This window comes from Pungitius pungitius, chromosome 10 (genome assembly GCF_949316345.1).
Source record: "Pungitius pungitius chromosome 10, fPunPun2.1, whole genome shotgun sequence".
Lineage (NCBI taxonomy): Eukaryota > Metazoa > Chordata > Actinopteri > Perciformes > Gasterosteidae > Pungitius > Pungitius pungitius.
The window spans coordinates 10891496-10906069 of record NC_084909.1 but is presented as its reverse complement, the minus strand read 5'-3'; the positions used below and the strand labels follow the sequence as shown (position 1 = coordinate 10906069).

Sequence of the window (14574 nt, the reverse complement as noted above, 5' to 3'; positions counted from 1 at the left end):
ATTACACAGAGGTATGAAGCATTTATATCAGTTTAATTTACAACAAGACTCTGATACAAAAAGTTTAGTACTGGATGTGACATGTATTTCATGGTTTCACTGACAGGTTTACAGAAATGTATATAGTTAACAAGAGCGGGTCTCAGTACAGTTGAAATTTAACTTAAAGGGGACAGATTATTAAACCTTTAACCGTAAAATAAGACAACCCAGTCAGTTGGTCTTAGATCAGAAAACAATGCAAAAAGCCATTCAGCTTTTTTGTGAGGTGGGGGAGGACTTAAAGAAAGCCCTGAAAAGGACCTTTTCAGACAGAGGGTGACTAAAGGTATATTAGGATATTATATATATTTGAACATAAGCACATGAAAAAAATGTTCCAGTGGAAACCAGTACACTAGTAAGCCTGCATATTAGCATTTGTACAATTTAAAAATATCCTAAGAATGAACAAATCTATGGAACAAAGATTTGGTCACATACCACCGTAGGAACCATTTGGAAGCAGTGCATTCATAAAAAACAACTGGCATTGAGGTAAGGTGTTTTCAACAAAACACAACAGTGTGATCTACCGCTACAGGTAACTCCAAGTACTTTGTACAAGGTAGTGCTTAGAGAATTACATTCAAAATAAAGTGTGCATTGTTTCAAAGGGGTCCGGAGCACTATGTGCTAACACCAGGCCCTAATGTTTTGAAACTGCTTTTCCTGAGCGATGTGCTGCAGTGCTGGTGGTGACAAGCCATTTAGAGAGTGATGTGGTTGCATCTACAGACGGCCAGGTCCATCGGGACAGGACGCGTCATTCCCACTTCGACTCTGCTATTTATCCGCAGAAAACCTCTGATTGGTCTGCCTCCTCAATAGGAGCACATCTCTGTGGGATAGATCTGCTATGATTTTGAATGAATTCAGTCAGTTCGGCTTTCTTTTGTCATCCCTCTCCTGTCCCATTTGGGGATCCGAATGAGCATTAAACCTACAGCTGCAAGAGCTAAGATCACCCCCACGCTGGGGGGGCCACAAGGACTGAACTCCTGGGCCAGACCAGAGAGGAGAGGGGCGAGGACTCGGCCGACGGCTGTCACAGACTGCCCAGCCCCGATCAGAGTCCCGCTGGCCTGGACCCCTCCTCTATGCAGTTCCAGGTCCGTGATGCATGTCCGTCCGATAGTGGTGGAAATGGCAAAGAATGTGGACGTGAGCAGCACCTGCGACACACTGGGCGCCGCGGCGTACAGTAAAATGAGCGAACAGGTGAGAATTGTGGAGTGGAGAAGCAGAGCAGGCATGTTGTTGCCGTACAGCTGGGTGACGGGCCCCACCAGGAAACCCGCCAGGGCCCCTAAGGTGCTGCTGTAGCTGATCAGATAACCCGTCACCTTGGGTTTGAGTGAGAAACGCTCCTCCATCGCCAGAGAGAAGTTACTGTGGTAAAGCATGATGGCTAAAGCCATCAGAAGACGCATGAGGAAGAGGTCCCACATGTCAGAGGAGGCCACCATGTGGATCCTGGAGCCCACCGAGGACAGCAGTCTCCAGGCACGCTGGAACGGGGATGCCTTGCTCCCCCCGGGGTCAACTCCACGTGTCTCCGGAGCTCTGGCGTCCGGGTCCGTCTCCGCTGCCGACGTTCGGCCGTGACTATTTGAATGAGAGCCATTGCAAACCGACTTACTGCAGTTGTTGTCATGACAACCTTTACTTGCGTTGGTCCTGGAGTGATTGCCATTCAGGTAAATTAGCGTCTCGCTCCATGGTATCATCCAAACAAGCCCTGTAAGGGTACACACATAATCTGAGATAAAGACTTCAAATGCAATAAACCTGTTATTTCTCTCCTAAATCTACCCACCTGCATTAGTGAGGAAGATGATTGCACAGGTAAAGGAGGAAGTATAAAAGCCGCCTTCGTGCTCCGTGAGGTAGCCGCCCACCACAGGACCCAGAATGAAGCCAACACTGGAGGCTGCATTGAAGTGTCCCATCACCAGAGGACGCTCTGACTCTGAGACCAGGTCGGACAGCAGAGCTCTGCAGATGGACAGGGAGTGCTTAAACAGCCCTGAGACAGAAAACAGTCGACGCACAGTGAGTGACTGACCTCGCCTTACAGATGGAGGTTGTGGCTTTGTGAAAATGATGAGAATGCGCTGATTTTGGACACAGTACATTCTCAGAACACTAATTAAGATTGTGTTGTTACCAGGAGCAAAGAACGAGGTCCTCTGTAACATTGTTTTTTTTTCCCTCCTATAACTTGAATGAGAAATTAGCAACAAAATGAATTTTTATTTAAAGGTCTATTTATAAACGCAAATTACAAACTGTTGCACTTAACAACAATGGATGGACAGTAATGAAAACATACAAGGTCAAATAAATATTCTAATTTGGATTTATGCTAAGTTTTTTGTGAAAAACCCCTGGTTGAGGCAGCAGAAGGTGTTAATCACAGATCGAACATTTACACAGAACCCATTTTGTCATGTCAAAGTATTCGGAAAAAGCCCAGGAATAACTAATAATGAATATAAGTGAATAACTAATAATTTTCCCACTGCGACATCACAAAATATCTCCACTAGTCTGAGACTCACCCACGGGAATCCGTGCGAGGACAAACAAAGCGATGCTGGTGGACATGCCGAGCAGCCCGTAGCCCAGAGCGCTCAGCAGGAGACAGGTGAGCAGTGAGTAGCGCCGGCCCACCACATCGCTCCAGCTCCCCTGACAATCACACAGGAAATCAACATCAGAGGACGCTACTGTGCAGAAGAAGTTCAAAGCTTTTCCTGAAGTCCTTCTTTGACTCTGTTGTCGTGGCATCTGCCATCTTATATGCAGTGGTCTGCTGGGGCAGCAGCATGCCGGCGGCCAACGGGAAAAGACTCAATAAGCTCATCAAGAAGTCCAGCAGTGTGCTAGGGTGCCCACTGGACACGATGGAGGTGGTGGGTGACAAGAGGATGATGGCTAAGCTATCAGCTATGAGCAACACCACCCTGGAAGCTCTATACAGCTCCTTCACCCCCGGTGTGTGAAGGAGACGCATGGCAGGTCCTTCCTTCCTGCTGCTGTCAGGTTGCACAACCAAGTGTGCACCCAGTGAACCACAGGACATTACCAAGAACACTGAAATACATGTGCAATAAGAACCACAATGTGCAATATCCACTGGGGTATACTACGTCTACATAAACTTTATTTAGGTCCTAGTATATTTAGTTATTGTGGTCGCACTTCTTTTTTATTTTTGTCTATCATTATAATAAATTTCTTTACCTACTTACTTATTACTGCTGCTCTTTTTTTTACCAAGTATCTGTGTGTGCACTGTCCACTTTGCTGCCGCGATGCTGTGAATTTCCCCATTGTGGGACTAATAAAGGAATATCTCATCTGACATCACAGTGTCCTCTCTGACTCGGGTGCAGTTTATTGTTACTAACAGTGAGGTTTAATGTGATACATCTATGCAAAGTTGGAATTGCATCTTATGAATATTGTGTGGCCACACCAGAACTTTCACACAGCATAAAAGATAATCGCCACACTAACACAAACTACATTTTTCATTCGGTAAAAAAAACATCTAGTGGAAGGATGCACCCTGCCATCTCTCTCTTTGTCAAACACACACACACGTACACACACGCGCACCTGATGAAATAATGAAATTAGGACCAATTGAGTTTGCTGTGTTCTGGGTGTAGCCTGGTGGGATTATCATTGAGTCCCTGCTGTTCATGTATCGCTACGTTTATCAGGATTCAGCCGGTCTGCACGCGGGAAACAACAGTTGACTGCTTATCTGTCTAATTGGTCGCATGACCCCCGAGAATTAACCCAATTTCAGGCAGCAGGAGAAAGACGTGGAAAGCTGAGAGCATCTTGTGTCAGATGCTGTGCTTGTTGTAAAGTACATTGGCTGCATTTTTTGGACGACTTAACAGTTGGGACAAGGTTTCAATCATCAAGGCTTCGACTTCATCCAACATTTGAAAAAACGGATTAACGCCGAGAGGAACAAATCCACCGTGTCCAGTCAGAGGAAGGATAAAAATATATATTCCTGTGATAGAGGGATGCTTTTTTGTCTGCTGCTAACCAGGTGTCGGTTGTGTGAATGTGCAGAGAGCGGTTTGTTACCAGTCAGTGTTTATTGTTTTCACAAAATGCCAGAGATGACATGGAATGCAACCACTTGGCAACTAACAGTGAGCATGCCTTGTCCATGAGGAGAGGCTGAATGGGGGTTAGAGACTTTCCGGAAAAAAACAAAGTCAATACTTACAACTATTGTGCTTGAGAAGAGCTGTAAGATCCCATACGTAGCTCCTGCAGGAGTTACAGAATTTGTTTGAATTTCCACTCGAAGACAATGTGCAACAATAAAATATCTACATTTAAAGAACAGGAAAAGAGGACATTATCGGTTATTACACACACACACACACACACACACACACACACACACACACACACACACACACACACACACACACACACACACACACACACACACACACACACACACACACACTCAAACTTCAAGTCAAACCTCACTAAAGCTTAGGAACACTATGTTGTTTTTATTTCGTCTCAAACCAATTATTATTTTCCATCATCAAATAATATCATAAATCATTGAGTTTTCCTTCTAATTTAATACATGACATCAACTCTCTCATTAGGAATCCGTCTCCGGTTGTTCTCCCTAATGTTTCTGCTAAGGTTTCAGAGATACTTGTTTGCACTACATTGTGACTTTTTTGAGAAACATTTTGACCAAACCTTTGATTATCTGCCTCTCTGTCCATTTTGACTCTGTCAAGTCGATCATTTTCAGCTTGTCTTCCCAATTATAACTTAAAATTTTAACTGGATAAATTACAATTTACCTACAATACCAGCCACAGTGGGGCTTGCTCCAAGGGCCTTCACGTGATGGCTCAGCAGAGGTATGATCATACTCACGCCAAACAGGTCCTAAAGCAAACAAGGAAGTTAAACAGAAAGAAATCAGAAATGAGGCCATCACACCAGACGCCTCTGAACAGAAGAAGAAAAACATGTATAACCGGTACCTAGGATCTTTTGCTGAGATGAGGGCAACTCTTGCCAAACTCTTTATTGAAGCCACACAGCAGTTCATACAGAGTTCTGGAACTGCTCATTAACCAATTGCCTAACTGTCACAGGCATTATTGTTAACTCAGTGGTTGGTGTCGGCCAAAAACCAGAGCCGCCTGGAGTTACCTTTAATTAGATGATAATTTCACTGTAAAAAACCTCTGAAAAGAATGCCGCCATGATAAATAAGATACCTTATTTAGTAGCTCCCGACCTGATGAGGTGATATCATTCAAACTGCATGTGCAAACCGAATCGATATGAAAACATGAATAGCATTCAATGTAATTTATAGTACCCTAAAAATATGTTTGACACATCTTTAAAGGAAAAAATACAACAGTACATGATCAACCATGGTGTTTTGTTGCCACCAGTGGACTTTTTTATATATTACATTATTATTACAGATAGAAAACGTTTGTCACCAGGTAACATAGTTAACTTAATACAAAAACTGCAAACCATGCATGAAGATTTGAAATAGTACTGCAGCTATGTATTACAGGTGAGTGTTTAGGGATTCCTTCATATGTGCAAGGGTAAGAATAAGGTTAAAAGGAATAGTACACAACCTTTAAGACATCAATACATTCTTAATCCCCTGAAAACACCCATGTATAACTGCATATTTCCAATAAGTGAATAATGAAACGTTTTTGTTTGTTGTTTTACATCACGTCTCTGAGTTATGGAAACATAGCCTGAAATCCCTTGTGACGTCTCCACCAGCTACTCACCATGAAGCCCACCACATAGATGCATTGTATAATCCGCGTCCGTCCCCTTGGTTTCTGAAATAAGGCGCTACATTTCTGGTCGTTCATCCTCCCGATGTGACAGCACGGCTGGAGCCGGAAGGGAAGCTCCGCTCAGATTTATCCAGACACGGTAGCGAGCTCCTCTCCTTTCCAGGCGGAGGTGTCCCGGGCAGGAAGTGAGGAGACACGGCTCGCTGCTAAATGTGTGCCCGAATGTCACAGCTGTGAAATATGGCGGGTCTCAGAGAGATAGTGACATTTTGGAATGACACCGACAATTCGACGCGCAGTTATTCTCTCAGGTGTTGAACTTCCGTGGAGTTTTTTACGATCTCCCCGTGGCTGTTCTGCCAGCTGGTATCGCCCACTGACGTCACACTAGTGAATCGGTTAATACGTGCCATTTAGCTCTCTTATCCAACGCGAATTACCTTGCATTTCTAACCTTTTTTTTTTTTCTCTTTTTTTGAAAACATTGTGCACCGTGTGCAGCGGTAAGGCCTGCCCGGGGAGCAGTTAGGGGTTGGGTGCTTGCTCAGGGACATGGAGCAGCCAGGGTTCATTAACAGCTGAGAAGGGTTTTTTTTACTTAGGGTTCCTATTTAGAATTAAAACAGTGAATTTAGATTCAAAGACTAAGCACATACGGTCAATTAATACGTTAGTATTATGCCGGAAAGGCTAAACAAACATGTATAAACATCTACGTGTGTGTGTGTGTGTGTGTGTGTGTGATAAGCACGAAACAAATTACCAGTTTTAGGTTAAATACTATTAAGTTCATAATTATTTTTTAATTTTGAGCACTGACATAAACTGAGATACGACGCTTTTCTACCACCTACTGGACGATGTTGGATGTCCAACCCATTATAATCTGCACTAGCAAAGATTTAAGGATGATGTTGAAGACTTACTGGCAAGAAGTTTGCCATTGAGAACATTTGACTGTTACAGAAAAATTACACATTCTAGCGTTAAGTAAAAAAAGATAAGTATAAGTACCTGCAGCCACTTTACTGTAGTTTATGAAGCACCTCAAATAGTAAAGTTCCACAACCCGAGTTTCACATTTTAACAGCTATATACGGTGAATGAGTGCAATGGAGTTAAAACTAGGAACCAATATATTACTATGATTTCATAATAATAAAAACCGTCATTTACCAACTTGAAAAGCAAAAATTGTAGTCCCATTGTGTCCCAAATATTTTTTGCTGTCAAAGACAATAAAGTGTTTACTGTTACTTTACTTTCTAAACAAGTTTTTTCTGTTGTTCATCAAGTCATTTTAAAGAAATAATTATAGTATTATATCTAAAATGATCAATTTAACTGTTCATAAAGTACCAAATGATGATTAACTATGTTTTTATAGAGTACGATGCAACTGAAAATAAGTAAGGGAACATTTACAGTAACGGTCATCCTCCCCCATTTACTGGAAATTAATCTGAAATATGTGTTTAAATGTGTGTCTTTTTCTGTCCTTTCAGTCTCGCCCTGCCCTGACATTCCCGTGCGGACGATGGGTGTCCAGTTGCCACCAGTTATTTCTGCGTTGATCCCCTCCCTTCACGGTCCCCAACTGCTTCACACACTCAGCCCCACAGTGGGGTTTGTTGGGGGTGAAGCAGCCGCCTTCAGTCAGACCCCAAAAATAGCCCCCAGGGTGTGGGTGGGAGTGGAGGCGCGGGGGGTGGGGGTTGAGGGGCCGACCACAGACCCGGGTAGGGTCCAGAGGAGTCATGTGCTCAGCCTTGTCCTCCCACAACACAGACAGAGAGACAGGAGAAGAGTCAAGATCCATTATCAGCATAAACAATCACCTCAGTGGGTGAACCACGAGTTTCCACCTCTGCTTTTCTCACGTTCTCATTGTAGCTGAAGAAGAAAGTCAGTCCAAGCGTGTGCACCCAGCAGCCGAGTGGCTGGTCCTCCCCGGACCATGAAGCTTAGCGTTGCGTTGTTCTTCGCAGGGCTCTTCGGGGCGTTGGCAGCCGTGTTCATCCTGCTCTCGTTTGGAACTGATTACTGGCTGCTTGCCTCAGAGACTTGCTCGGAGGGATCTGTTGGCGATGGGACCGTGCAGGTGGGTGTTATAATTTGTTTTATGTCTAGAGTATTAGTTTGCGTGAGTGTATTTGTAACCCCATGAACTGATATTAGTTCACAGTGCTATTTTGTATAGTACATAAGCATTAGTGTACGTTTTGAAGACGCATTATTAAACTCTCAAGGTAACTATAGTATCCGTCACTTCTTCTCATAGAAACTGTAATCAGTTGCTCCAATTATCCTGTAGGATGTCTTCATGTAATCAGACGTTGTTAAATGTAATGTGTGTGCAGCTCTGCAGTGATTGAGCAATAACTTGTGCCCCTGAGATCGAGATGCAAATTCCAGTAGTCCCAGTGGTATGACACTGTATTAAATATCACAGACTAAACATACCTAGCTTTTCATAGTGGAACTGAAACTGGAAATAAGACATGATATCACCACAATAAAAGTAGCACGTATACAGTTTTAATACGATATGAAGATCTGTTTGTTTTTTTAGCCAATTAACAAAAGCATTTTTTTTGTGCAATTACATAAAAAGGTTCAGGTTAGTACGATTATTCGCATCATGCAGTACTGGTCCTCAACTTTTTTTCTTTTTATATATACAATTAAATTATGTGAATTTCTCTTAAATTATTTTGTTCAGATATCTATAACCAAAAGAAAAAAAAAATATTCGTTATATTGTAAGAATTTTTTTACCTCTTTAGTTTATCTTAAAAATGTCCTCGTTCAACTGGGTTTCAAAAATTCAAAAATAAGTCAAATCTGAATATGATTGATAACCTTGACTAGTGAAACTAAGGTCCAATGTCATCATGGCTGGAGCCTCTGCTTTTACTACCCTGAGAGGAGTTGAATGAAAGACATAACCGGCAATTTGGGCTCCCGTGCAAAAAAGGTCACCACCAGTGATCCGTTGCACGCTCGCTCTGCACCATCCCAAACCTACATGAGGTTGGACGAGCTTGCTCAGCTCGACCCTTGACCTCACTAAGCAGCTGCTCTTTGCCACTGTGGTGACACACTGTACACCTGCCTCACGTGGTATGGTGACAGCTCTTGGTCTTTGATCACATCCACAGATGAGCTAGAGGTCCATTTGTGAATCTGCATGTACAAATCAAGTCCAGATGTATTATGTGATAAAGTATTATTAATTCTTTGTTGTTGCAGGAAGGCAGTAGTAACATCACTCTGTACCATGAAGGCTTTTTCTGGAAGTGTTCGTTTCGAGGTAACGCAGGTGACGACAACCTGATGTGGAATCTCTGGTTCAGTAAGTGACACAACGGTTAACCCTCGTTGGCCCGCTGTTATCTCAAAACACACAGCATTGAAGTGGTATAGCAAGATGTTACATCTCTTACTATTATAAATAAGAATAACAACATGGATCATTGTTGATACCTTATTAAGAAGCATTTTATGATGTATGGGTTAAGTATGTTATCTTACATTGTGACCTTACAAGTGTTTCTGCAGTGTAATAGACCAGTGAGACCCTCCAGTCCCCCCTAAATGATCCTAATCTTGGTCTTCTCTAACAAAGCAAATTGACAGTGTTTAAATTTGATTTATTTTCTGCATGGATTTCTTCCATCTCTCTTCAGCCAATCAGCCTCACTCAAAAGTTTGCATGCACGCCTACCTCTTCCCATTCCCTGTGTCTCAGCAGACACACAATGCCACGGATCACAATTCGGCAATCAGTAAGTGTTCATCTACTTAGATTTGTACAGATTGAGTTATTTATCCTCAGTGATACAATTGACTAACATTTCGGTTGTCCAGTCTACAGAGGCTTCTGGAGCATTTTTATGCTGATTGGTGTTGCAGCTGTAGTGCTGGGTGGGTTCTTCATCATCTGTGCTGCTCCGTTCGCCAGCGGCCGCTTGTATAAAGCAGGGGGCGGCCTCTTCCTGACGTCAGGTAAGGCTCTTAAATTCTTTAAGTAACCAAGTGCACTTGTTTGAATTTTGAGGTACTTAGATTTCTTCCTAATTTTATAATTTTAGTTAGGAACTAGTTTATTTTCCAAAAAGTTTTTTGACAAACAACAAGTTTTTTAAATTCTATCCATTGCATTGTTTAGTAGTACACCGGTGGTTCCTTCTTCTTTAGATTTCTGACACTATCTATTTGAAGTATGAAGTTCTACAAAAGACACATTTCCCTATGTAGGATCCTCAGATGGTTTACTAACAGTAAAAGTTATTCCACGTATAATATTCCAAAATTCGAAATTATGCTGCAGAAAAGACTTCATTTCACGACGCCTTATCATTGGACTTTTTGCTAGAACCAACTGCACCTCGACCAGCAACAGTGAAATTCTGCTCAGCCATTGATGCAGGTGTACTATCAACATAATGATGTCATGTATAATAAAAAATGACCTGTAGTCGCTATTTGCAGCAGTACCATGAATAAAACTGAGATTATCCAGACTGTTACTTGTAATTGTATGTGTTGGTAGTCCTACTTACTGTAAGGATCCAAATTCCTCTCCCACTACTGGTGAATAATTATTTTTGTGGCCTGTTTGGGATTCATCGGTTGGTATAAAAATCCCTCTCCGTGCCACCCTTCTCTGCACCAGGTCTTTTCCTGCTCTGCGTGGTGGTGATGTACGTGCTGTGGGTGCAGGTGTTGGATGTGGTCGATGTCTACATAGAACACCAGCGCTCTACTCGGGGTCGAGACTTCCATCTGTCCCTCAACTATGGTTTGTCCTTCATGTTCGCCCCCATCGGCATCTTCTTCTGCCTCCTGGCCGGCCTTCTTTTCCTCCTCATTGGCCGGACCGTCCAGATTTCTTCCTGAGCAGCAGCAGGTTACAGTAGGGTGGGGGCTGGAGGTGGTTGGAGTGTTTTTAGTTTGTTCCAGGGTGAAATCATTGTGACCACTCACTGCTGAGTAACATCATCACTACAGCCTGAGCTACTTTTATTTGAGCTATGTCATAGTACACACAGTTGTCTGCTATTCTCAGTATACCTGCACCAACAGCATCAATATGTGTGGTGCGTAACACGTGTCTTTAATTTATGTGTTGGTGGTTGTGGAGGTTATGAGTGTATGTTCAGAAAAATGTAAAAAGTTCTGAAATTGCTTAAGGTTTTTTTTTTGTTGGCCACAGTTTTTGGAGAACATTTAAATGCTTGATATTCTACATTTTTGTTTTTTTCCACAAATCTCGGGAAGAGACAAGATCCAAACTAGTAGTTTAATATAATAAATAAATAAATAAATAATTCCTCAAACGTCCGGGCACTATAGTTATTTTTCAAACAGGACAGTGCATTTGTTGAGGGACTACTTTTAGCTGTGGCCTTGTCCTGGTTTCATATTCTGGTGACTATTTACCACAGTAGGACAGCACATTTGTCTCAACTCAGTACTTTGTGCACAACGCGGTGTCAGCGTGAAAGAAAGGCATGACTCAACTCATTATCGCCCTGTTGTAATGTAAAAAACCCTCTGCCTTCTGTATTTTGTTTTGCTAATCGGAGTCATCGATGCCAGCGTGGTGGTCAGCGGCACCAAACACTTTTCATCAGGTGAGTAACTCAGTATGAAGTGCAAAGGTATGCTCTACTATCATTGGAGTTTGTCCATATCAATATATATTTTTTCTTTTTTATTGTTCAACCAGTATGTGAATTGTACATCTTATTCTATTTAGAAATCGAGTTTGAAGCATTATTTATTTTCATGTATGTAACTGCTATATCCATGTTGCCTGATTTGTCATCTACATGTGCTGTTAAGTGTGTTGTGAGGGCTCTGAAATAATTCACCATGTCTGTCCACCTAAATGTTTTTTGGTTTTGTTTTCTGTTTGCTAATTAAAAAGCTTTGGCTTAAAAAGGTCCTAACTTTTCTTACTTGACCAAAGCCGAGAATTGTGCACTCCTGAGTGGAGGCTTCAGGTACGTCGTCCATCCAAAATCAAGAGTTCTATTGAAGTGAGTGGAAGAGGTTTCTTGGTGCAACAGGAAACAGTATCAACAGTTTTTAAGACCATTCAATTCTATTGACTGAATTAAGTCAGAGTAGTGACCAATCAAAGGGACGCATTTTATACATGTGATAAATTAATTATTGTTGGTATTTATGCAATGAAATGCGATCACTGTAACAAAGGTCTGGAATCACAAAACATTCAGCAAATATAACACAAGAGGGCAGTACTGTCTTACTTAAGGTTCAGTTTAGAGGCAGAATTCCTATTCTGCTTATCGAGTCTGTCAGGGGAGTATGTGGCGTTATGCATTTAATCACAATTTCAGAGTTAGGTTCTGTAGATGAAATAATTCACACCTTGGTTGACAGACGCATGGTAATTTCACTCATGAATGGAGCATTTGATCAGTATCTGAATGGACTGCCGTGTCAATTCTCATGTGTCTGTATCAACTATGTGCCTTTCCAGCTTTATAATATGCTTATCATACATAAGGAAATGCATCTGTGGTTTGCCACAGAATGCAGGGGGTGCGACACAATGTAAGGCATTGATTACTTGTGTGAGATTGACTTTACCTTCACAGAGGACACTTAGGAACAAGATTCACACTTCCAAATTCCTGAAATTTCAAGTATCTGTCTGCAGTCTAAGAGAAGTCTAAGAGAAGCTGCCTCAAATTTCACTTGAGTCACATGGGAAGCCACACCGAGGGAAACAACTACAAGTCATTAGATGGCCAAAAGGGGTTTGCTTATATCAATAAATTACGAGATAACGATTTAGATTTGTCTTGGGTCTGATTGGCGAGGTCCTTTTAACAAAGTACCCCAGTGAAAAAAGATCTTGTCTAATGGACGTTCTGGTTTAAATGAAGTCTTAATAAGATAACAACATCTCAATCCAAGTAAGAGTATGTGAGAGAGGGAGATATTAAGAGGGAGTGATGGAGCACAGAGAGAGAGAGAGAGAGAGAGAGAGAAATAGGGAGGTTTTATGCAGGTGTGGTGCAGAGTACCTCCAGAAGAAGCCGGGCCTTGCAGTCAGTAATGTCATCAGACTCCCAGCTGAATTCGGCACTGTTCTGCATGATTGCCCATGATAATTGTGTGTTGATAGGGAGCGCCCGAGATGGAGTATAATTTCCACTGAGAGATTCCTAAACAAATACCTGTGCTCAGCAGCCGGAGGTGAGGAGGAGAATAGCGGATGAGGGAAGATAGAGGATGAGAGGGTCACACTTCCAGAGGAGGAGAGACAGCAAATATCAGTCTCCCTTATAGTCTGTTCATCCAAAGCAAGGACATGCAAGACACTGAACTTAACAAACATAATCACATGAATCTCTTTTAGATGGACAAAACATAGCAGAGCATAGCATACACTCACACTATGCAGAAAATTAGATGATATATTATATGATAACAAAGGACAACAAAACAACAAGCGTATCTACTTACACTTAATACGGCAACTCGTGTACATGTACAATTATCCAAATTGTTAATATTTAAAATTACAGTTACCTGTATTTGATAAGAACATGAAATTCACGGTCAAAGCAATTTCCTTTCACTGTAAAACACTTTATTATTGGTTGGCAGTCAAATTTCTGCGTTAAATATTGCATAGTAGAACATAATTACTATATTAGTGAAATGAATCATCCCACATACATCCCACATACATGTCCTTTGGTTCCATGTGTGTGAAATATGGATTTAACATTAATATTGTTGAGGAGAAAACACAAAATACTTAGAGAGCCAACGTTCAGCTCATAGTCCTCCTCATAAGAAACTTTGTTACATCACTTTTTTGCTATTTAAATTGTCACCGCCACGGAAAAACTGAGCAATACATTTTCCCGTCTGGACAACCATCGGGCTGCTTGATTGTTGTCTCGTCGACCGGAATGTTAATTCAATAAAGGAAACGGTGGCCAGACAGAACAGCAAAGGTCTTGTTTAAAAAGAAGACGGAGTGAATCGTAATCCACACATTCTTTTTTCTCCAGAAATTATTTGTACTGTGTTTATTTACTGTAATCTACTTAGAATATGCTCTGTTCTGATACTCAGTGCAAAATGCAACCTTTGGAAATGCTTTGTTGCTGTGTTGATTGATCCTGATGTGGGAGGAAAGACATTTTTTCCCCAGTGTGCAGTGCAACATGCAGTGCATTTTGTCAATATGTACATGAAACTCTGTACATATTGTACATCGAGCAAAAATCAATCACAGCTACATTATTATGAAAGTATAATTATGAGCAAGGTTTTCAATTGAGCAGGAGAGTGTGTTTCTGGTTCAAAGAATGTGTGCGACATATAGGGACAAAAATAGGTTTTTAAAAATTATTTTTAAGTGTTTCATTCATCAAAATATTAATATTCCTCTATTTATGTGTGTGGATATATGATGTCTACTGAAAAAAGGAACCTTGCTTTCAAAATTGTGCTCAAGTAAGGTTTTATTATTAGGTTCTGAAATTGGGTAAACTTGTATAATGACAATTACAGCATTTAAGAAACATAAAGACAGATTATAAATACATTTTTAACCAAATCGGTTTGATTGACAGTTTTAAAAATGCTACTTCAGATCAGACAAAAGTACTTTAGTAGTTGTAAAATA

At 41.4% G+C, this 14574-nt stretch overlaps 2 protein-coding genes across 3 annotated transcripts; one reads left to right on the top strand and one right to left on the bottom strand.

Moving 5' to 3' along the window:
* Positions 1–12: 12 nt before the first annotated feature.
* Positions 13–6223, bottom strand: mfsd9 (major facilitator superfamily domain containing 9). Of its 2 annotated transcripts, none has more exons than XM_037489382.2 (6): positions 5880–6223; positions 4908–4995; positions 4301–4344; positions 2604–2733; positions 1859–2068; positions 13–1780 (listed from the first exon to the last, which is right to left on the bottom strand). In XM_037489382.2, exons 1-6 carry the CDS (start codon positions 5964–5966, stop codon positions 915–917), a joined length of 1425 nt encoding a protein of 474 aa, XP_037345279.2. In that variant the 5' UTR covers positions 5967–6223; the 3' UTR covers positions 13–914. The 2 variants fall into 2 exon arrangements, with proteins under 2 accessions (XP_037345279.2, XP_037345280.2); XM_037489383.2 differs by having other exon boundaries at positions 1859–2037.
* Positions 6224–7610: 1387 nt separating this feature from the next.
* Positions 7611–11844, top strand: tmem182a (transmembrane protein 182a). Its single transcript, XM_062565244.1, has 5 exons — positions 7611–7992; positions 9144–9246; positions 9581–9679; positions 9762–9899; positions 10570–11844. The coding sequence occupies exons 1-5, from the start codon at positions 7849–7851 to the stop codon at positions 10791–10793; spliced, it is 708 nt and encodes a 235-aa protein (XP_062421228.1). The 5' UTR covers positions 7611–7848; the 3' UTR covers positions 10794–11844.
* The last annotated feature ends 2730 nt before the right edge of the window (positions 11845–14574 follow it).

What these genes read in the sequence shown, in the direction of transcription:
- tmem182a (XM_062565244.1), top strand. Translation starts at nt 7,849, where the DNA reads ATGAAGCTTAGCGTTGCGTTGTTCTTCGCAGGGCTCTTCGGGGCGTTG. An exon ending in TTGGCGATGGGACCGTGCAG is followed by an intron (nt 7,993 to 9,143) that starts GTGGGTGTTATA and finishes TTGTTGTTGCAG; the next exon opens with GAAGGCAGTAGTAACATCAC. An exon ending in GATGTGGAATCTCTGGTTCA is followed by an intron (nt 9,247 to 9,580) that starts GTAAGTGACACA and finishes ATCTCTCTTCAG; the next exon opens with CCAATCAGCCTCACTCAAAA.
- mfsd9 (XM_037489382.2), bottom strand. Translation starts at nt 5,966, where the DNA reads ATGAACGACCAGAAATGTAGCGCCTTATTTCAGAAACCAAGGGGACGG. An exon ending in TCTATGTGGTGGGCTTCATG is followed by an intron (nt 4,996 to 5,879) that starts GTGAGTAGCTGG and finishes TGTTTGCTTTAG; the next exon opens with GACCTGTTTGGCGTGAGTAT. An exon ending in CCTCGCACGGATTCCCGTGG is followed by an intron (nt 2,069 to 2,603) that starts GTGAGTCTCAGA and finishes TTTCTGTCTCAG; the next exon opens with GGCTGTTTAAGCACTCCCTG.